General features: G+C 45.5%; 1 protein-coding gene across 6 annotated transcripts in view; it reads left to right on the top strand.

Annotated features, from left to right (window-relative positions):
* Positions 1-23,973, top strand: part of LOC115147186 (septin-9) — an 83,844-nt gene that overhangs the window by 58,256 nt on the left and 1,615 nt on the right. For 5 of the 6 annotated variants that reach the window (XM_029689260.1, XM_029689261.1, XM_029689258.1 and 2 more), the window contains 8 exons: positions 8,398-8,574; positions 11,092-11,220; positions 11,364-11,445; positions 11,547-11,684; positions 19,662-19,779; positions 21,949-22,044; positions 22,175-22,271; positions 23,868-23,919. In XM_029689260.1, the coding sequence (XP_029545120.1) occupies positions 8,398-8,574; positions 11,092-11,220; positions 11,364-11,445; positions 11,547-11,684; positions 19,662-19,779; positions 21,949-22,044; positions 22,175-22,271; positions 23,868-23,919 (889 nt within the window). Of the gene's footprint in view, positions 1-7,487; positions 7,654-8,397; positions 8,575-11,091; positions 11,221-11,363; positions 11,446-11,546; positions 11,685-19,661; positions 19,780-21,948; positions 22,045-22,174; positions 22,272-23,867; positions 23,920-23,973 lie in introns of those variants that run through there. The other variant, XM_029689263.1, reaches the window with a different exon arrangement.

Below are 23,973 nucleotides of genomic sequence, written 5' to 3'. Positions count from 1 at the left end.
GCATTGTTTGCTGTTTTCTTTTGTCTTTTTTCTCTTTAGTTCATTCTCTTGGTGGTTGGTGCACTGGAGTTCTTGGGGGTGTGGAATGGAGAAAAAAAATACATTTTTTTTCTTCTGGGGGGGGACTGTGGGAGGGGTCTCGAATGGTTGAGGGACAGCTATTGGGGAACTGTGAAGGGATCGAGTTCACATTTTTTGGCCTGGGGGTAGATTGGTCAACGTGCCCTTGAGCAGGGCATTGACCCTGGATGCTTCTGTATGTCGCTATGAATGGGAATCTGTTGGATGACTGGTATGATGTAGTTGTTGAGCGGTAACCCTTTGCTGTGCAGCTGGCATCGAACCCAGAAAGGAGTTCCAATGACGGGCCTTAAGGTTATTATAGCTGGTGGTGGTGGGGAGGTGGATGATTGTCAAACTGTTGCTGAAAAACAGGAAGTGAGAAAACATGGGTAAGTTGACATAAATACATCCCAAGATTTACACCCCTTGGTTCAGAGAGAGGAAAGTGATAATTGCAAGCGTGAGGCCATCGGTTAAACAGCAAGCGTGTGGAATGAGAGTTTTTGTGCCGTGCTTATAGGCTGCAAGGTAAATAGGTGAATGACATTCCAAACATGACTAATAGGAAGAGCAGAACACAACGCCGTGCTGATTATGATACGTTTGTATTCATTCCCACTATACCGAATAATAGGAAAACGAGTGAATTGTGATATTACTTTACAATACTGTACTCTATTTAGTCTATAATGCCTCTTGCATGCGTGTCTTGTACAGTAAGCTATACAGAGGATGAGTTGCTCTTAGAGCAATAGTGACTACTGCAATATGTCCAATACTAGGATCCGGTGCCATCCTGCCGTGCCTGTCCGTCAGCCCTCTCCCACACTGCCCCATGTAATCCTACCATCCACATATCTGCTCAAGACAGCAGAAGGCATACAACTTAACGATCGCTTCCTTCTCAAGAGAGAGACAGCCGCCAAAACTATGGAAATGTCATCTCCTGTAAAAGAGAGGGGGGGAGGGAATGAATAAGAGAGATGGAGGGGGAGAGAACGAGTCAGACCATTTGGTCGGTACAGGGCTGAGACCCTAGCCTGGTCCCAGATCTGTTTGTTCTGTCTTGCCAACTCCATTTGTGTCAATGACACACCAGGACTTGGAGTTGGCAAGACAGAACAAACAGATCTGGGACCAGGCTACTGGGACACAAGGTCACCCCCTCGGGAACTGGGACCTTAAAAGAGCAGACCGTGTTAAGGGGATCAGTAACAGTGTTTGACCAAGAAGCGGATGATGCCTAGGCTTCCTCCCAAAGACATCCTTGGCATCCATGTGTTAAAGGGTTGTTGAGAAGGCATTTACTGTCTCTTATCTGAGCCATGCAAATAGGATCTGTCACAATGTGTGTTGCACCAATTATGAGGAAGCAGCTTAACTGGTGTGAGCTCCTCAGAAGTCCAGAGACCTTCAAAGTGGATTGGATGACTGGTGCTGTGGAGTTCTCATTCTTTATGACCCGTTGTCTTGTGAAGAGACGAGGACATGTGGTCCTGGACCAGAGCGCTCTCTTTCTCTCCCACAGACCAGTGCCGGATGGACCAGCTTAATCATTGACTACACAATTCAAACAGCATGGCCCAACATCAGGCCAAATTAGACGTCGTGCAGGAGATGAATCATTGTCATGGTCTCTCTCATCCATGTTTCCGTTCTCTATGGTATCCAGAGTTCTGGTATCATCAAAGCTTGGATTTGCCTCAAAGAACGGAGAAGAAAAAAAATGACTTTGTCATATAATTCACAACAGAAAGGCAACTAAAGAGGTTGTGGTTTAATTGGAAAAGTTCTGGAGTCTTCTATGGGTTTATAACACGTTTTGAATAAGGTTCCGCCGAATTGTATTATATTTAATATATAGACACCAAAACAAACCGAAAGCACATCGCTCCGCAAACAACTAACCCATTGCTTCATAACTCTACAAACAAGTTTTGAATGAAATTCATAGTATGTATTACACTCCTTGAATATTGTATTTGGGTCAGGATGTGCCGGATATTATGAATGTTTGAACGGCAGAATGAAAGCAGAACAATATTTGGTTATGGGTGCATGTAAATGATCCACCGGTGCAGACTGTGGGCAGATTGTATCCGAATGGGATGTGGGAGAGATTCCTGAGAGAAAACATTCCTTTGGGAACGCCGTGTTGGCTGGCCAGGAGCACCGGGTGGGCACAGGGTGCATGTCGGGTAAGTGGATTGCTTTTCAACGAGGAGAATTGGAATGTCAGTTCACTGACTGAAGTTAATTGGAATTGACCCCAACTCTTGAGGGGAGTAGGGAATGTGGTGGCTGTGCCTTTTTTAAGACGGTTTAATATGCTATAGTAGTACTATAGTAGCAGTGCTGTCAGCTGGCGTGATTAACAGGGAAATTGGGGGAATATGTTTACGGTCTTGATGTGGTCAGTGTAGTTGTCATTTGAAATGAATCAGCATTTTTATTTTTATTTTTATTTTTTTAAACACGTTGATTTTTATAGTCTTCAGGTGGTATATGAGTTGACTCCATTTCTCACTGATGTCTCTTTCGCTCTCTCGTCTAGGCCTCTTCCGTTGTGTCTCCACTGACAAACAGGAAACCATGAATCTACCACAGAGCCTGAAACCTCACATAGGGGGTTGAAAAATGTAGCTTGTGCGCAATCTTTACTAGAGAACACAGGTATACATATCTCTGTATGAGCCCGTATTAACATTAATTATACATGACAGTAGAGAGGTTCGATGTGGCACGTAGACACTGGTACTATCCTATACCATAACCACCATCAATGCAGTCCCCTATCATACCGTGTAGCATCATTTAGCTTTCAACATTCAGATCTCAACCGCTTCGTTACACAAGATAATTGAACTTCTAAACATCTTATTTCCACCTTTTATTTGTTCATGTCTTTTTAAATAGAATCCTCCTCATTTGACCAAGGTGCTGGGTGTCCATGTGGTCCACATTGATCTAGGATGAGTGTAACGAACCAGTGTTTAGATGAATCAGAGGTGGTTCTCAATGGAGCAAATCTGGATGTGTAGTCTGGAAACAGCAGCTGTTAGGGTCTCATCCATCCATCCATGCAAGGAAAATGAGGATGGACTGAACCTTTAAACTCCACTATGTCCATTCAGCAAAGCTCCACATTCTTTCCGTTAATGCTCAAATCTCTTTTCACACTCAAGTCAGAAATGTCAGTTAGCCTTTTTTCAACCCCAGTCGTAACAGGTGTCTGTTTTCAGAGTTCTGGTAAACGCTGTGAATGGTAGTCAGTTGGAAAGGGTTAAGAAAGTGGAAGAAATAATGTGATGTTGTGTTTGAGGGTTAATTCTGGGGTCAGCTAGGTGTTTTTACAGGTCAAATATCTTATTTCGTTTGAATAAGCAACAGCTGCTTTTTTTGGGCTCAGGGGCCCTTCGTCTTCAGTTTGGATGCAACGTGTATTGGAGGGGGCTTCACATCAAATTAGGGTCATTTAGCGTGAGCTAATTTTAGAATGTGTAGTAGTCATAGTTTCACTGGTCAGTTTTAATCAGGTGAATCAGCCAGAGACCCAGCAGGCTTCAAAGGCTACCAGTGCTCTGTAGACTCATAAAAGGAAGGCAAGGCTTTCTATAAAAGTTTCCTGGGGCCCCATCTATTGGATCTTCAAACGCCAATGTTTTTCTTGTAGCTCATAAATTATGAGGAAGGGTCCTTGGAAGGTAAAATGTTTCGCTACACCCGCAACAGCATGTGTATGTGACCAATACGATTTGATCAGTGGTCACTGTTGAGGAGAGTGAAACTGATCGTTCTCGTCTGTTGTCAGTCAAACCGGAACAGAGAATTCAGACAGCAGCTTCTCAGACAGCAGCGGGGGAATATGGTCTCGTATCCCAATACTCTGGTCTCGTATCCTGTCTCTTAGAGAGGCTGCTTCCTGCACAGTAGGGTCCTTACTGTTTTTTTTATTTATTTAAAAAAAATGTTTTACCCTTATTTTACCAGATAAGTTGACTGAACACATCTAATTTATGGCAATGACCTGGAGAATAGTTACAGGGGAGAGGAGGGGGGGATGAATGAGCCAATTAGAAACTAGGGATGATTAGGTGGCCATGATGGTATGAGGGCCAGATTGGGAATTTAGCCAGAACACCGGGGTTAACACAAGTGCCATAGGAACTTTAGTGACCACAGAGAGTCAGGACACCCATTTAACGTCCCGTCTGACATTTTTGTTGTTTAAGACGGCAATATCCCCAATCACTGCCCTGGGGCATTGGGATATTTTTTTGTTGGGACCAGAGGAAAGAGTGCCTCCTACTGGCCCTCCAACATCACTTCCAGCAGCATCTGGTCTCCCGACCAGGACCAACCCTGCTTCAGAGGCAAACCAGCAATGGGATGCAGGGTGATATGCTGTAGGTAGGTAGGTAGGTAGGTACCTGACACCACAACATCAACAAAGGCCCTGTACATGCCATTGTGTCATGCTTTCCCTCCCCCTTTAACATCAAATGAGCACTTTGTGTACTTCTACATCTTATTCCCACTACTGTTCAACAGGGATAGCGGCACAGCACATCTGCTCTTACATACAGTAGGGGCTAATGCGGTTTCAACCGACCAAAGGGTTCACATTTCCCCATTTGATCGAATGTTTAATGTAAGCTTAATGAAGGCGCATAAAGAAGTTGAGTGCTTTGCCGGTTGAGGGAATACAAAAACAAAACCCAATACTCTGACGGTGATGTGTGTTGATTGATGACGGTAAAGAGGAACGGATTTTTCTTCTGTAAAGTTCATGTTCCCAGGACGTTTCAGCCAAGCCACTCTGTGGTATCTTAGCCTCCATCAATCACCACAGGGTCTGGGAAACTGAATGTCGAGACTGCAGCTCCACACACATACTGGCAAGTGAAGGTGTGGTCCATCCCAACCGGCACCACCTACCCATTCTCTTCTATTGTGTTGTCTCACTCTGACTATTAGTGGAGGAGAAAAGGACATTCAGTTCAGAGATTCAGTTGTTCAGATATTCATTCTGGGGTGTGGGTTTGGAAGGGTGTGTGGGTGGGAAGTATGTCTTTTTTTTCACCTTTATTTAACCAAGTAGGCTAGTTGAGAACAAGTTCTCATTTACAACTGCGACGTGGCCAAGATAAAGCAAAGCAGTTCGACACCTACAACAACCCAGAGTTACACATGGAATAAACAAACATACAGTCAATAATACAGAAAAAAATCTATATACATTGTGTGCAAATGATGTAAGTTAAGGCAATAAATAGGCCATGGTGGCAAAGTAATTACAATATAGCAATTAAAGACTGAAGTGATAGATGTGCAGAAGATGAATGTGCAAGTAGAGATACTGGGGTGCAAAAGAGCAAGATAAATAAATACAGTATGGGGATGAGGTAGTTGGATGGGCTATTTACAGATGGGCTATGTATAGGTGCAGTGATTTATGAGCTGCTCTGACAGCTGGTGCTTAAAGCTAGTGAGGGAGATATGAGTCTCCAGCTTCAGTGATTTTTGTAGTTCGTTCCAGTCATTGGCAGCCGAGAACTGTAAGGAAAGGCGGCCAAATGAGGAATTGGCTTTGGGGGTGACCAGTGAAATATACCTGCTGGAGCGTGTGCTATGGGTGGGTGCTTCTATGGTGACCAGTGAGCTGAGATAAGGCGGGGCTTTACCTGGTAAAGACTTGTAGATGACCTGGAGCCAGTGGGTTTGGCGACGAATATGTATCAATGGCGGTTATGATATCGTTTAGGACCTTCAGCGTGGCTGAGGTGCACCCATGATCAGCTCTGAAACCAGATTGCATAGTGGAGAAGGTACGGTGGGATTCGAAATGGTCGGTAATCTGTTTGTTAACTTGGCTTTCGAAGACCTTAGAAAGGCAGGGTAGGATAGATATAGGTCTGTAGAAGTTTGGGTCTAGAGTGTCTCCCCCTTTTTGAAGAGGGGGATGACCGCATCAGCTTTCCAATCTTTGGGAATCTCAGACGATACGAGACGTTGAACAGGCTAGTAATAGGGGTTGCAACAATTTCGGCAGATAACTTTAGAAAGAGAGGGTCCAGATTGTCTAGCCCGGCTGATTTGTAGGGGTCCAGATTTTGCAGCTCGTTTAGAACATCAGCTATCTGGATTTGGGTGAAGGAGAAATGGGGGAGGCTTGGGCGAGTTGCTGTGGGGGGTGCCGGGCTGTTGACCGGGGTAGGGGTAGCCAGGTGGAAAGCATGGCAGCCGAAGAAAAATGCTTATTGAAATTCTCAATTATCGTGGTTTTATCGGTGGTGACAGTGTTTCCAAGTCTCAGTGCAGTGGGCAGCTGGGAGGAGGTGCTCTTATTCTCCATGGACTTTATTGTCCCAGAACTTTTTTTGAGTTTGTGCTACAGGATGCAAATTTGTGTTTTGAAAAAGCTAGCCTTAGCTTTTCCTGCCTGTGTATATTGGTTCCTGTATAGGTGATGTATGCGTGTGTGGTAGTCACTGGACGAGGGTCCTGGTTCGGCCCTGAAATTCTAGCTCCGATAGACCAGTTGGGAACACCTGTGTTTATAAAAAAAATGTATTTGCAGCACTTTTCCCAGGGCTTCCTTGTGGAAAGTCTAGGTCCTTCCTTGTCAAAATAAAAGAAAGCTCCTTCTGTAATGGTTCCACAAAAATGGTTACGTATTGTGTAGAAAGCCATGGGAGAAGCTTCTATACATGGCATTGAATTTAGTGTCAGATCTGAGGTGGCATGTTTTATGGGCATGCTCACAATTGTCGTTATCAGACATGGACAGGATATAACAATGACTTCCCGTGTGCAAGGTGAAACAAAACGCAACACTTTAATCATCAGACCCAGCCAGCTAAGCGAGAGGATCTGGATGCTAGTGTGACGAACAGGAAACCCAGAGACTGCGGTGAAGATTTCACTGTAAAGACTGAGATGGCTGTTGATGCTCCTCCCTATTCATCAGGTCAACAGGCACACGGCTACAGCAGCAGGGTGACGTAGTAACGTGGTTACAATGACATGTCACAGACGGCTAGAGCTGACGTTGTCAAACTCAAAAGGGAGTCCTACTTTCTCTCCTACTGTGCGTGTACTTTATGGACACAAACTAGAATGTAAAGCACTGGACACGACAGCCACAGCTCCCCGTATCTCTGGAGCATGTTCATAGTGGTCCGTGTTTTACTATATGCACATTCGTCTTGATGTTTGTCTGTGGATCTTCTGCTCGCGTGTTTGAATTCATTCACAGCTATTTTGGTGGCTGTGATATGTCTCTGTCTGTGGTTTGGAGTGTCTGTAAACCTCCAGCAGTAGATGATACCACAGCACGCTGTCAAAGGAAAAACAGCCAACTATCTCCTCCCACCCCTCCAGGGCTAACGTGTGTGTGTGTGTGTGTGTGTGCAACAGATGAAAGCAGCTTGTTGTCTGTTTAGTAGGCTCATCCAGACACTGCTTTGGCAGTTAGCCTTGCTACAATAGGCAGTCATACCTTCTCTGTTCAGCGACTTCGGACTATTTTAGGTCTACTTCACCGTAGACTGTACTGTTCATCTTCCTGCCTCCCAGTCACTCACTCGGGTGAGTTGTAACTGCTACTATTCTAAAACACGAGTCTGTGTACCTTTTTTTTTGTAGTTTGAAATATTGTGAGTACTACATACACTTTACAGCTGCAGCTTGCCACCATTGTTCACCATAACGCAGTAATTCACAAGTCTGAATCCAAACAAAATGAATGGTTATTGTAAGACACGCATGTACGTCTTCAGATTTAGCTGATGTAGTGAGCGGATGTGTTTCGTCTGCTATTCTGTGTGTAATTTGAGATAAAGTCTCTATAGGTTGTTGGCTGCCTCACTCAGTTTAATTCCACAGGGATCTGTGTTTGTCTATTTTAGACGGTTGGGGGGTTCTGAGTCATTTCAATGCAATGTTTTGTGTCGGTGTATGAGTGTCTTGTCCTGTGGCTACAGTTGGACTCTTGTTAGAGTGACTTATTGTGTGAGGTGGAGTTGTTAACTGTGATATCCGTGTTGATACTGCTGAAGCATAGCATCCGTTATTCCTCAAACATGCCACTACTGTTGTGTAGAATCAGTTTGATAAGTTACATTTGTCCGGTGTAGTTTGAGTTCAGTACAGTTTGATAAAACCTGCTGGAATTCGGTGAACATTCGCGATATCTACTCATTGATCGGCAGCTACAGTGACGAGTGAGATGGAAAATATTTATCATAATGTTTGTCAGCATGGAACTCTCCTATATAAAATGTTCCATGCTGAACACTGATCTCTCTCTCTCTCTCTCTCTCATATCATCAGGGTCAGAGGTCAATCTGAGCCACAGCAACATGTCCGCCCCACCACATCCACAACCCCCTGCCAAGGGAGCGTCACATGGCGCTGGCGACTTCAGCTACGTGGGCATCGATGCCATCCTGGAGCAGATGAGGAGGAAGGCCATGAAACAGGGCTTTGAGCTCAACATCATGATCGTCGGTGAGTGCTATTGAACAGTGAACACACACAAGCAACAACACACACGCACACGTCCTTTGTTACATCCACCCTTCCCCAGAGAGAGCGAGACACTTTCTTTTCTATACACTGTATTTAAATGTTTTCAAAGTCACACTGTCATTTGGTAATGAGCCTGGGGTGAGTGCTTGATCTTCCAGGACTAACTAGTGTGAAACCCTATTGGGGAAACCTTACCCAGACTGCCCCTGAGATTGGTACACACTACACATAGTGGCATGCAGCCTTCAGTAGATATAAGAAAGCTGTCAGGCAGAGAGATGGCGGAGGTATGATGCCCATTAATGTTGACAAGCTCTAGCAGACTCTACCCTGCCCTCAGCTCACCACCACTCGCGAGTCACCAGATCTCAACCCAACTGAACATGTATGGGAGATCCTGGAGCAGTGCCTGAGACAGCATTTTCCACCACCATCAACAAAACACCAAATTATTGAATTTCTCGTGGGAGAAGGGTGTCGCATCCCTGCAATAGAGTTCCAGTCACTTGTAGAATCGATACCAACGCGTGTTGAAGCTGTTCTGGCGGCTCGTGGTGGAGCAACACACTATTAAGACACGTTGTTGGTGTTTCCTTTATTTTGGCAGTTACCTGTACTTTACCACAGTGAGAAGTGATTGAAGCTACAAAAAGCATGTTGAAGGACCTCGAGTCTCTCTTCCCAGCTTAGATGTCTCTTTGCATTTGTGTTTGGTGGCAGTCAGTGGGGATGGTGGTAGAGTAGAACACACACACACACACACACACACACACACACACACACACACACAGTACTCCCTGCAGGAGTGTGTTTTGTATACATACTTTGTATACATACTAGCTGTCATAGTGGTTCTGAGGAGATCCTAAACCATTGGAATGTTTTTGTTTATAATAAAGGTGGCATCTCATGGTACCAAGTCAATGAAGACGTATCTGGGCAAGGTCAAAAAGTATTCATTTCTGTCATTGCTATCATGTAGGAAGTAAAAAAAAATACGCCAGACTTTCATAATCTCTGACTAGGCTATATCTTTCTCTTGTTGGCACGCCGTCACTGATATGCATCACAATCCTCATAGGCTACATCAGAGCCGTCAGAAACATGTGCCCACTTGAAGTGGAGTCGTAACGTTGGAGAAAGGCAGACCTGTAGTGAATGATAGTTGTGTTCATGAGCCCAGGTTATGATGTGCAATTGTGCGCTTACATGTTATAGTGGCTATTGGCTGTGTGAGACATGAATCGCATGATAAATGCCAGGTTAGAATAGAGGGTAGTGTTATTGCTTGTTGACATGTCCCTATCTGTACATATAGGATCTGTCCATCAAGTCCTGATGATTAAGATAAAGAAGACATTTTATAAGGTTGTCCTTTTACAGGGATGTAGTTGATCCAATGACCTACAGTATCCAGGGTCGAACTTGATGTGAAGTCGTTTTACTACTGTACAAGTGCCTAACTCTGATTGGTTTTGAAGTGGCCGTTTTGGCTTTCCTCTATGACCGTCTTTCCCAAACTCGGCCCTGAGGCCCCCTCTGGGTTTTTGCCCTGGCACTACACAGCTGATTCAAATAACCAACTCCATCATCAAACTTTGATTATTTCAATCAGCTGTGATGTGCTAGGGCAAAAAACAAAAACGTGCACCCATGAGGAGCCCCGGGAAAGAGTTTGACACAGCAGCAGCACTCTGTCCCTCACTAAAGGCATTGTGGGACAGGTCAGTGAAGATGTAATCAGACTCCAATCTCTGAAGGCCCCTCTGAGATGTATTACCCTAATCCCAGCCCCAAAGCCCCTTAGACCGCAGCAGTGTCCCCTATGCATAAAGGCTAATTAAGCTGGCACAGCTGTGCTGCCGATGCCCACTGTCAGGCCTGCTACTAATGGATGCCTATGGGGAGGTAGAGGAATCAATCAAATGTATTTATAAAGCTCTTTTTACATCAGCAGATGTCACAAAGTGCTTATACGGAAACCCAGACTAAAACCCCAAACAGCAAGCAATGCAGATGTAGAAGTACGGTGGCTAGGAACAACTCCCTAGAAAGGCAGGAACCTAGGAAGAAACCTAGAGAGGAACCAGGCTCTGAGCGGTGGCCAGTCCTTTCCTGGGTCTTGGTGAGGAGTGTGTGTGTGTGGCTGGTCCATCTGTCCTCTGTGGCCCGACAGCAGGCTGGAATGGCCCGACAGCAGGCTGGAATGGCCCGACAGCAGGCTGGAATGGCCCGACAGCAGGCTGGAATGGCCCGACAGCAGGCTGGAATGGCCCGACAGCTGCCCTGCTGTTGTCATAGTCAGTGAGTGCATGAGGACACACTCTTTGTCTGGATCGGTCTGTCACATGACTTGTGTGTAGGGTCTCTGTTCAGAGTCATGAAAGCTATTGTACATTCACGACAGGTTAGAAGAGCCTCATGGTTGAAGATAAGCCCCTCTGTTTTTGTGTGTGTCCAGACCTATAGTTCACACCTTGTGTTGGTCTCTAACAGGTCAGAGTGGTCTGGGGAAGTCAACCCTGATGAACACCCTGTTCAAGTCTAAGGTCAGCAGGAAGTCTGTGGTGTCCACCCCCGAGGAGAGGATCCCGAAGACCATCGAGATCAAGTCCATCAGTCACGGTAACACATACATACATACATACATACATACATACATACATACATACATACATACATACATACATACATACGGATCTGTGGTATGCAGTATACATTAACAATGTAATACATGTCATGGATTTGTCCTGTGTCTCTCTGTCTAGACATCGAAGAGAAGGGCGTGAGGATGAAACTAACGGTAATCGACACTCCCGGCTTTGGGGACCACATCAACAATGAGAACTGGTGAGTTGTAGTTTATTTTTTATCCCTACCACAGAGTGAATGACTGTCGTCGCCTGTCTGTGAACTCCATTTCCCATGTGCGCCCCCCCCCCCCCAAACAGCTGGCAGCCAATCATGAAGTTCATCAACGACCAGTATGAGCAGTACCTGCAAGAGGAGATCAACATCAACAGGAAGAAGAGGATCCCAGACTCACGGGTTCACTGCTGCATGTACTTCATACCACCTACTGGACACTGGTGAGTTATGGACTCACTCACACACACACTCTGTTTGTCTGGGACTTCACCACTTCCTCTAGACTGCCCCCGTTTTCTTTCGACCAGTTATAGAAGTCATCTTGTCCACCGAGACTGAGCAGTGGGAATCAGGTTTCACAAAGACTCCTTTGACTGCAGACGCTATAGTACCCACTGTCTTGGAAAACTATAGTACCCAATCCTATAGACTGTGAAAGCAAACCATGAGTGCCAGGGAGACTAAAACCATGTATGTACGACAAAGCGTTTAGAATACGTTTGTATATTTGACCAGGAACCGCGACTTGGCAAATTAGAGAATTACTTCATATTAACTAACCGAAAGATAAACCATCAAAGTCCTAGACATTCATGCAAAGTTAAACGCATTTATTCTAATAGACAGGGAAGTGGTTAAGTGTCTTCAGTCTGTCTTAGAGCATGTAAAGACTCAGTCAAGGTCCTGCAGTCTTCTAGACGTGTATGCATTACTAACAGAATAGTTTTAAACACCCAGGGGGTGGCTATTTCTTTCATTTTTAGGGGCGGCAGGTAGCCTAGTGGTTAGTGTTGAACTAGTAACCGAAAGGTTGCAAGATCGAATCCCTGAGCTGACAAGGTAAAAATCTGTCGTTCTAGGCCGTCATTGAAAATAAGAATTTGTTCTTAACTGACTTGCCAAGTTAAATATATATAATAATAATAATAATAATAATACCAACCACATTGCTCCCTGCTGCTCTGCTAGCGATTTTAGCAAATGTTCCCTTTACTCACGTCTGCAGATTCATTTAACAGGGATTAAAGTGTCCGTATGTGCTATGGACTTACACACACACACACACACGCTGTCTGAGCACATATCAGGACTCCATCTACTGGCTCACAATTGTCTCTTCCATCCGCCCACATCATTTCCTTGACCTGTAGCGCAACAGTTGACCTCTAGTTATTCTCTGGAGTGTATTGAGTGTGTATTGAGTGTGTGTGTGGTGTGTGTGTGTATCCCACTGTTTGACACACTCCCTCACCTCCTCCTTATGACACCACAGCTGCATAGTGTGTGTGTGTGTGTGTGTCTGCCTGTGTGGCAGCTCTACAGTCAGTGCATTGTCCAGACCCTCTTTCACAAAGCACGAGCCAAAGCTTTTCCCCTCGTTCTCTCTCGTCCCAAAAGCTAAAATGCCTCTTCCCTGCCAATCCCCTCCCTCTCTCACCCGCTTGACCTCGAGTGCACCCTAACCCCCCCCCCCCCAACAGGCTCTCTTGGAAACTTCCAAGCACCTGTCCCATCTAGGGACCTCTTAATCAGGCTTGGAAACAGGGGGAGCAGGAAGTAGGATTTTCTTAACTGCCACCAGGAGACTTCAGAGCAGGAGCACAAAGAGGAAGTCCTACCCCTCCACTCACCACCACTCACTGTGGGGCTGAAGATGCAACCTGGCACTGGGCTAGACAACACAAGCAACAAGCATAGGGATGCATAAAACACCAACACGCACGCACACCCGCACACACAGTCAGCAAAAGCAGATGGGACGACAGGGGATGGGGGAGAGACACTAATAATGTGTTGAGTAGCCAATGCTCCTCTACAGGACAATCTAAGGATGAAACCCTGGACTTCTGGTGTTCATACAGCACTATAGATCTGACTGTGGGTTGAACCTGGCTCATGGTCTAGACTAAAAGGTTGTGGAACTTTTCCCAACTCCCGTTCTTCTCTCCTCTTTATTGCTCTCACAAATTACTTCTCTCTATGGTGGATGTCTGCAACAAGGGCCTGTAACCAATTACTAACACACCATGCCAAGGCCACGGCTGCGTAACAAATGACACCCTGTTACCTATTTTAGTCCACTACTGTTGACCAGGGCCCCTATGTCTCTGGTCAAATTAAGGGAACTACATAGGGAATAGGATGCCATTTGGGAATGAACCCATGTGTCTAGGACAGCTCCATTCTTCGGTGCCATTATGTCTGTAATAGACACTACGCTGAATATTCAGTAATACTGGTATCCCATATCACCAAATAATAGCAGAGACATCAAGTTTTATAGCCCAATGGTTGTGGCTCTTTTTATTGTCAAACGTCTTGACTGCAATTTGAAGGTATTAGGCCCTGGGTTAGTAGGAGTACTTTAAGTGTCAGCAATTTGCATCAAGGTTTCTTTTAGTAGCTAGACCGGTTTTCAATAGACGTAGGATACGTCCCAAATGGCACCCCATGCTCTGTGGGCTATGGCCAAAAGTAGGACACAATATAGGGAATAGGATGCAATTTATGTAGCCAATGGAAGCGGATGCAGTCTTGACTGCATAGCAGCTGGTGACTGAATGGTTGACCACACTCTTTCCCTCAAGGCTGTCCTCTTGTTACCTCATGAAGGATGCTTTCTTTGAGAACTACCAGGGTATCCCACGGTTACGCCAGGCAATGTTGCACTTGGACTCTCTTGACCGTGAGGTGGTTTTAAAGACATCCGAGAAAGAGGAGGGAAGAGAGCAGTGTACAGTGCGGTCACCCCCCTTCCTCTACATGGTTGCTTCCATTTTGACCACAGAACAGCTTTCAGAGAATTAGCACTTACCGCTCAGCCCTCCCTCTGCAGACACAGCTACCAAGTTGACTATTTCCCTTTTTGAAGTGGAGAATTTGAGCATATGGCATCTGTGTGCATAAAGATGTACAGTACATATGTTTGGGGTGTAGGAGTGCATTGTGTGTTCTGACCGATATGTGATTCACATGTGCAGTGTGTCAATTTGAACCTCGGTCTCATCTATTTGTTCAGAAGCGTGTGAACATCTTCATAGTCAAACATCTACAGTATGTATCTACTGACCTGTGTACAGTCGGCCTATATACCACTGATGCACATGAAACGCGTGTGTCTGACTTACAGTCCACAAAGCTGAGGTCACGATTCCTGAGGGGACAGGAGATCAAGTTATAGGCAGAGCCAAGGAGAGCTGCAGCAGGGGATCATTGACCTATGGGCGATCTCTCGCTCTCTCTCGCGCTCTCTCTCTCTCGCGCTCTCTCTCTCTCTCGCTCTCTCTCGCGCGCGCTCTCGCTCTCTCTCACACCATGTCACGTGGGTCTCTCTCGGACACCCTTGGCATGTAGTATGACGTGTATTGACACGCGTAGTGTTCTCTGTTCCCGTTCAGTGTTCCGTCTGCATGTCTCTCCCCTCTCCTGAGGGGGCCCCTCTATAGTCCAGCTGCTCCAGGTCTTTGAACCAGGGTGACCCATCATGGCTGTGATAATTGGAGGGGAGAGGAGACCATAAGGAGGAGCCGGAGAGGGGAACAACCAGAGGCACTACTGCCAGCCAAGCAGAGAGTGATGATGCCATAAGAGAGAGACTGAAAAGAGATTGGGGGGAAAAAGAGAGGAGGAGGAGGAGGCACTGCCAGGCCAGCTATGGTGCTGCTCATACAATTATCAGAAATTCAGAATGAGCAGAGAGCCCACTCTATAAATGTGATGTACTTGTGGAGAGTATTGTTCCAAACGATATGTCTTAAAATGAACAACATCAAAAAGGGTGGTTTTTAGATATTCATATTTTCAATGCTGAATAAATGAATGTGAAAATGTGTATTTCAGAATCTAGACGTACGGAACAACCAGAGGCCAGGCTAACTATAGCCTGAACATTCTCATTCATTCTCCTCTGATAGGAGAGCATATACAGGATACAAAGAGATGAGATGGGGAAGAGAAGGTTTATAGGGAAGAGTAGAGAAGCTCTAAGACTTGACAACTTGGGAGTAGGATGTACAAGCTTTGTGTGAGTGGTCAGCTGAGGACAATATCTCTCATCACATGATGTTCAATATAGATATGTATTCAATTGCATTATCCCCACATTTTACCTCCTAAAACTGCCATCCATAACACAAATCTTGAAGACCATTATCTGTTTCCAGGCTTATATCAGTTTCAGTTCTTAACCATTTTGTGTTTAACCTTGGAAAGATTTGTCTTTTAAATTTGAGAATTAGGATTATACTGGAACACTGCTGCACAATCACACTGTCATTTATCAGAAAATAATAGACAATGGACCATCATTGCCCCCTAGTGGTATATCTGTCTCATATCATCCATGACTGAAAAGATGTTGAATAAATGTTTTGGACATGCTTTCAATTATACCACAGTGCTGTATTACAATATAACCTACCAAGTTAAGCTACAGGACTGTTTTACTAACAGACTGGAATATGTTCCAGGATTCTTCTGAGGGCATCACATCAGTCACTGGCTTCATCAATAAGTGCATTGATGACTTTGTTCCCACAGTGGCTACGTACATACCCCAACCAGAAGCCATGGATTACAGGCAACATCCACACTGAGCTAAAGGGTAGAGCTGCCGCTTTCAAGGAGTGGGACTCTAACCCGGAAGCTTATAAGAAATCCCGTTACGCCCTCCAAAGAACCATCATGTGGCAGGGCTTGTGGCAGGGCTTGCAAACTATTACAGACTACAAAGGCAAGCACAGCCGCGAGCTGCCCAGTGACACGAGCCTACCAAACGAGCTAAATTACTTCTATGCTCGCTTTGAGGCAAGTAACACTGAAGCATGCATGAGAGCATCAGTGTTCCAGACGACTGTGTGATCACGCTCTCCGAAGCCGATGTAAGACCTTTAAACGGGTGAAAATTCACAAGGCCGCAGGGCCAGATGGATTACAAGGACGTGTACTCCGAGCATGCGATGACCAACTTGCAGGTGTCTTAACTGACATTTTCAACTTGTCCCTGACTGAGTCTGTAATACCAACATGTTTCAAGCAGACCACCATAGTCCCCGTGCCCAACACTAAGGTAACCTGCCTATATTACTACCGACCCGTAGCACTCACGTCTGTAGCCATGAGGTGCTTTGAAAGGCTGGTCATGGCTCACATCAACACCATCATCCCAGAAACTCTAGACCCACCCCAATTTCGATACCGCCCCAACAGATCCACAGATTACGCAATCTCTATTGCACTCCACACTGCTCTTTCTCACTTGGACAAAAGGAACACCTATGTGAGAATGCTATTCATTGACTACAGCTCAGCGTTCAACACCATAGTGCCCTCAAAGCTCATCAATAAGCTAAGGACCCTGGGACTAAACACCTCCATCTGCAACTGGATCCTGGACTTCCTGACAGGCCGCCCCCAGGTGGTAAGAGTAGGTAACAACACATACGCCATGCTGATCCTCAACATGGGTGCCCCTCATGGGTGCTCAATCCCCTCCTGTACTCCTGTTCACTTTTGACTGCATGGCCAGTCACGACTCCAACACCATCAAGTTTGCCGATGACACAACAGGGGTAGGCCTGATCACCAACAACGATGAGACCGCCTATAGGGAGGAGGTCAGAGACCTGGCCGTGTGGTGCCAGGACAACAACTTCTCCCTCAACGTGATCAAGACAAAGGAGATGATTGTGGACTACAGGAAAAGGAGGACCGAGTACACCCCCATTCTCATCGACGGGGCTGCAGTGGAGCAGGTTGAGAGCTTCAAATTCCTTGGTGTCCACATCACCAACAAATTATCATGGTCCAAACACACCAAGACAGTCGTGAAGAGGGCACGACAAAGCCTAGTCCCCGTCAGGAGACTGAAAAGATTTGGCATGGGTCCTCAGATCCTCAAAAGGTTCTACAGCTGCACCATCGAGAGCATCCTGACTGATTGCATCGCTGCCTGGTATGGCAACCGCTCGGCCTCACACCGCAAGGCACTACAGAGGGTAGTGCGTGGGGCCAAGCTTCCCGCCATCCTGGACCTCTATACAAGGCTGTGTCAGAGGAAGCCCCTAAAAATTGTCAAAGACGCTAGCCACCCTAGTCATAGACTGTTCTCTCTGCTACCGCAGGGCAAGCGGTACCGGAGTGCCAAGTCTAGGTCCAAAAGGTTTCTTAACAGCTTCTACCCCCAAGCCATAAGACTCATGAAGAGCTAATCAAAGGGCTACCCAGACCCCTCTTTTACGCTGCTGCTACTCTGTATTTATTATCTATGCATCGTCACTTTAACTCTACCTACATGTACATATTACCTCGACTAACCAGTGCCCCCGCACATTGACTCTGTTCTGGTACAATTGAAGTCGGGAGTTTACGTACACCTTAGTCAACTTTTAAACTCAGTTTTTCCTAGTAAAGATTCCCTGTCTTAGGTCAGTTAGGATCACCACTTTATTTTAAGAATGTGAATGTTAGAATAATGGTAGAAATAATTATTTATTTCAGCTTGTATTTCTTTCATCACATTCCCAGTGGGTCAGAAGTTTACATACACTCAATTAGTATTTGGTAGCATTGCCTTTAAATTGTTGGGTCAAACGTTTCAGGTAGCCTTCCACAAGCTTCCCACAATAAGAATTTTGGCCCATTCCTCCTAACAGAGCTGGTGTAACTGAGTCAGGTTTATAGGCCTCCTTGCTTGCACACACTTTTTCAGTACTGCCCACAAATTTTCTTTAGGATTGAGGTCAGGGCTTTGTGATGGCCACTCCAATACCTTGACTTTGTTGTCCTTAAGCCATTTTGCCACAACTTTGGAAGTATGCTTGGTGTCATTGTCCATTTGGAAGACTCATTTGCGACCAAGCTTTAACTTCCTGACTGATATCTTGAGATGTTGCTTCAATATATCCACATAATTTTCCTCCCTCATGATGCCACCTATTTTGTGAAGTGCATCAGTCCTTCCTGCAGCAAAGCACCCCCACAACATGATGCTGCCACCCCCGTGCTTCACGGTTGGGATGGTGTTCTTCAGCTTTGAAGCCTCGCCCTTTTTCCTCCAAATATAACAATGGTCATTATGGCCGAACAGTTCTATTTTTGTTTCATCAGACCAGAGGACATTTCTCCAAATAGTACAATCTTTGTCCCCATGTGCAGTTGCAAACCTTAGTCTGGCTTTTTTTATGGAGGTTTTTGAGCAGTGGCTTCTTCCTTGCTGAGCGGCCTTTCAGGTTATGTCGATATAGGACTAATTTTACTGTGGATGTAGATATTGTTGTTCCTGTTTCCTCCAGCATCTTCACAAGGTCCTTTGGTGCTGTTCTGGGATTGATTTGCACTTTTCCCACCAAAGTACGTTCATCTCTAGGAGACAGAATGCGTCTCCATCCTGAGCGGTATGACGGCTGCGTGTGTTTATACTTGCGTACTATTGTTTGTACAGATGAACGTGGTACCTTCAGGCGTTTGGAAATTGCTCCCAAGGATGAACCAGACTTGTGGAGGTCTACAATTTTCTTTCTGAGGTCTTGGCTGATTTGTCATGATGTCAAACAGAGGCACTGTGTTTGAAGGAAGGCCTTGATACACATCCACAGGTACACCTCCAATTGACTCAAATGACGTCAATTAGCCTATCAGAAGCTTCTAAAGCCATGACATCATTTTCTGGAATTTTCCAAGCTATTTAAAGGCACAGTCAACTTAGTGTATGTAAACTTCTGACCCACTGGAATTGTGATACAGTCCATTATAAGTGAAATAATCTGCGTGTAAACAATTGTTGGAAGAATTACTTGTCATGCACAAAGTAGATGTCCTAACCGACTTAAAGAAAATATAGTTTGTTAACAAGAAATTTGTGGAGTGGTTGACAAACACTTAGGTTGGCATCATTAAAACTCGTATGTAAACTTCCGACTTCAACTGTATATAGCCTCGCTATTGTTATTTTACTGCTGATGTATGTTCGTTACTTTTATTTTCTATTTAAGTAACAAAAAAATCTACTTAAAACATTGTTGGTTAAGGGCTTGTAAGTAAGCATTTCACTGTAAGGTCTACACTTGTATTCGGCGCATGTGACCAATAAAATTTGATTTGATCAGAAAATATCTCCTTAACTTTAAGAGTAATCTTATTAACATCTTTCTCTCTCCTCCTCCCCCCTCTCTCTCTCCCTCCATGTTGTCTCTCTCCAGTCTGAGGCCCCTGGATGTGGAGTTTATGAGTCGTCTGAGTAAAGTGGTCAACATAGTCCCTGTCATCGCCAAGGCAGACACACTCACCCTGGAGGAGAGGGACTTCTTCAAACAGACGGTAAGGTGTGTGTGTGTGCGTAATGTGTATACATGCACGTGTGTGTACACAAAAAGCCTATGACATTGATCTGTAGATTTGCTTTTAACCTAGTCCCTTTTGCATTACAACAATCTGACATGGCTGACATTAGGCCTTTACAGCAGGGTAATGAGAGGGTAAGATCACACATACGCCACCCGCGTGCACACACACAGGGTAACGAGAGGGTAAGATCACACACAGGCCGGTATGAAGCGATGCCAGGCATTACAAACAGCAGCCATCTGGATAAACTACGGTACTCTGCCCAGTCTGAGGAGTAGCGGTATGAAACCTTGGAACACTTGAAGGATGTTTTTAGCCAGAAAGGAGCATTTTAAGAAGTGATTTATTTACAGTATTCCAGCTTTCTGTAAACCTTTGAGGCAGCTGACGTCTGCACAGATGCCAGTGTACTGTAGCAGGCTAGTCTCTTATTAGCAATAAGCTACTGGGTACAGGAGATGGAGAAACGGACCTCAGATGAAGAGTTCCCCCCCCAGAGTTTAGGAAGGTTTATGCAACACTCAGTAGAAGCTGTCTGGTAGCTGCTCGGCAGAGGCTGGCTGTCTGGTAGCTGCTCGGCAGAGGCTGGTTGTCTGGCAGCTGCTCGGCAGAGGCTGGTTGTCTGGCAGCTGCTCGGCAGAGGCTGGTTGTCTGGCAGCTGCTCGGCAGAGGCTACTCCTCCATGAAAGAAAGCACAGCCCTTTCTGTTGCTGACTCATGTCTATGGTATAGAGGCCATCTCTACTGATTTTAGAATCCGTTGCTGCTTTCTCTTCCTGCGGTCTCTTGAAAGTTGCACCATACCAGGATACACAGGCCTATACAACCTGCTTGGCTTAGTTTAAAAAGGCCTCTGCACCCCCCTCTGTTCCAGTGTGTGTTTGTTGGCCAGTGATCAGCCTGGGAGAAGAAAAGAACATGCCTGCGCACGCGCGCACACACACTCGAGGGACGCTAGTCTCCCCCTCTCTGGCGTCCTGCGACAGATCTTTATTAATTCTGGAAGAGGAAACACGCTGCGCAACTTGGCTACCGTTTTCCCCGACAACGGCCAATGAGAACAAGGGCGGGCGAGATGGAAGCTCTGGGGCTTGTAACCAACTTGTTTTGGTTGGCTGCATGGACTGGGCAATGTACGACCCTGGGATCGTGATCTTAACAGGTTTTTTACGTTTCTTTCTTGTTCTCTGTTCCCTGCAGCAGTTGACATGCATGCAAAGGGAACGAGAGCTTTTTTATGGTTTTACCCTCTGTGTCCACAGTTCGTTGCGGGCGTTTGTGTGTGTGCTCTGGTCACGTTCCCTCGACTGTTGTAGGCTTATAATATAGGCCTAAGGCTGAGAATGTTACAAGTTTAAACTTTCCAGGAAGTATAAACCGAGAAATGTAGAAAACCTGTTCGTCATCGACCAAGTGGAAACTGTCAAAGTAGTAATTGTGAGCGGAACGGTCATTCATTTAAAGGCCATCACTGCTGGCAGAAGAAGCCTGTCATTCTCACTCTGTCTCTTGTCTGTATTACAGTCATTATAAACACATAGAAGAAAGACGGCCATTTTGTAAACCTGAGTGTCTGGCTGTATATTTGTGTAATAGTGGTTTACCTCCACATTAACTCTCAATGTCAGGGAACATCAAATTATCATTTAACGTCAACACCAGCCGTAGCAGTGTTTACGGTGGACTCAGAGTGAGCTACACCAGAATTGTAGTCAGTCATTTCCTATTCTGTTATATTTTCAGTCAGTGACCTCATACTGGTCTAACAATCTGGCTGAATCTGGCTCAATCATACTGGTCTAACAATCTGCATGAATCATTTCTGTTTTTTTGTTGGCAGTTGTTGCCAGTGAAAGTTAAGTTGGAAGAATGAGTAGGCTTGCTTTCTTTTGATGGATTCTGATCTGATAGAAGTCTCAGCCTCCCTCCACCGTTCTTTCCCCTGGTGGTGAGTGAAAGGCTTTGGTGTGTGATGTTGTTGTACTGGGCAGGACACACACTCCTCCACCTCCAGGACTAGATGACTTGATAGATGACATGAGGTGGAAACGGCCATTGTTTTGCCCTGACTGCTGTTCTACAGTACATTGGTGTGACACTGCAACCTGGTGTCAGATTGTGACGTGTTTTATGTTTGTGCAGATCAGGGAAGGACTGCGAGCCAACGGGATCGACGTCTACCCTCAGAAAGAGTTTGACGAGGATGCTGATGACAGGATGATCAATGATAAGATCAGGGTGGGTTTACAGTGTTGTAAACACATGCAGAATCACACACACACACACACACACACACACCCCACTGACGCATGGATTCATTACAAAGCATTGTTGGTCTTAAACTGTGTGTGTGTGTGTGTCTCATCAGGAGATGATCCCATTTGCTGTGGTGGGGAGCGACCAGGAGTACCAGGTCAATGGAAAGAGGCTTCTGGGCAGAAAAACAAAGTGGGGAACCATAGAAGGTAATTCAGCACACACAACCATTACTATCCCTGTCAAACTAGTAATGTAAAATGGGTTGAAGCAGATTCTGGAGAAACCATGCATGTTACTGCTGCCAGTACATGTTTAAATCCCAGCCAACTGATTGAGTCTTTTGTGACTATGAGCGAGGGTTTCTCATATCCACAGTTCTCTGGTCTGTGACTAAAGACATTTCTAAGTCACAGTCCCAAGGAGGATTTACTGAGCCGTCTGCATCCATAACACAGTGGGGGGAAAAGGTGATGAGGTGGAGGACAGACAGAAGGAGGAGGTCTAGAGAGAAAGAGAGAGGGGGGGGGGGGGGGAAATGTCCCAGCTCCTTTTCACTGGAGGGCCGACTGTCTTCTTCCCAGATTGCACCTGGCCCCTCTTGGCTCTTGGTGAATGCTCCTCTCATCACTCCACACTTGTATACAGACGGCTGTAGAACAGATATATTAATCTGGACCTCTTGCTGTTAGGTCTGTTCAAAGGACCAACCAGCCAGAGCTTAGCATACATAGCTTTCTAGAGTTCTAGTGCTTGGGTCCTGTTCTGGAACTGTCAAGGTGTTCGTAAAACACCCATGGACTGTAATTGAACTCTAAGACAAAGGTGTGTTTGTAGGAGCACGGATGTGGTAAGAGTGAGAAATGTGGTTGTCCCCTGGCTGAGGGACACAATGACTCTAGCCAGCCAGGCAGTCGGGGTGCTGGGAGGGAGGGAGGGCTGCTGGACCTGTCTGCACTGCTATCATAGCCAGGACCTCTTTCTCCTCATTCTTCCTCTCTTTCTTTCTGTCGTCTCTTACGTTCTCTTTTTCCTCTACCGCTGCCCCAATGTCATTCTCTTTCTCATTATCAGCCGTTCTTCCTCCTCATTCCATATGTCATACTTATCTAGAGGGCTGGTACCTATACAGCTACATATACAACATGTCTGTCTCTGTGTGTTCTTGTGTTAATCCCCTGTTTGCAATGGGTGGAGGAAAGTGTTACCCAGAGAAACATTTAAAACCAACCTGGTTTTAAATGAAGGGAGACCCACCACCACGTTAATCAGTACACCCACCCACAGACTATGGTGGTCACACAGCAGCACCCTCTTCTCCCCCCTCCTCTCCCCGCCCCTCCCTAAGAGGGATGAAATAGAATTGAATTTCCTGTGCTGCGATTTCACATCAATAGTGCTCTTTTTTCATTTTGAGGACTTGACAAAATCGATCATTCAAACATGTGTTGGACCCTTTCTAGACTCCAGCAAATTGTCATGGAGAGTTTGTTAAACTGTCTGACTTGCTAAGGGAGCCTAGATGGATTAAATTACTTGTAGTGGAAGGTGTAATCTTTATTTAAGATAATTGCTGCAGATGTCAAGATAAATGAGTGTCCTTGATCTGTCTTTGGCGCAACACTCCCATCTTGTGGCAGAGTGTAGAATAGCACATGGCATTTAACTTGATATGCACTCCCTGATACACAAAATATATGCTAATTGGCTATTGTACTGAATATTATTTGAGTAACTGTAAGCAGAAAACACTTGCTGTTTATCCCATAGAATGTAATTTCATTTTCTTTATTCTCTTTTTGCAGTTGAGAACATTGCGCACTGTGAGTTTGCCTACCTGCGAGACCTTCTCATCAGGTGAATATTAACTGTGTTTTAAGTGATGGTGATACTGTGTTTTGACCAGTGTTT

The sequence above is a fragment of the Salmo trutta genome, chromosome 14 (assembly GCF_901001165.1).
Source record: "Salmo trutta chromosome 14, fSalTru1.1, whole genome shotgun sequence".
NCBI lineage: Eukaryota > Metazoa > Chordata > Actinopteri > Salmoniformes > Salmonidae > Salmo > Salmo trutta.
This window is presented reverse-complemented; position numbering and strand designations above follow the sequence as displayed.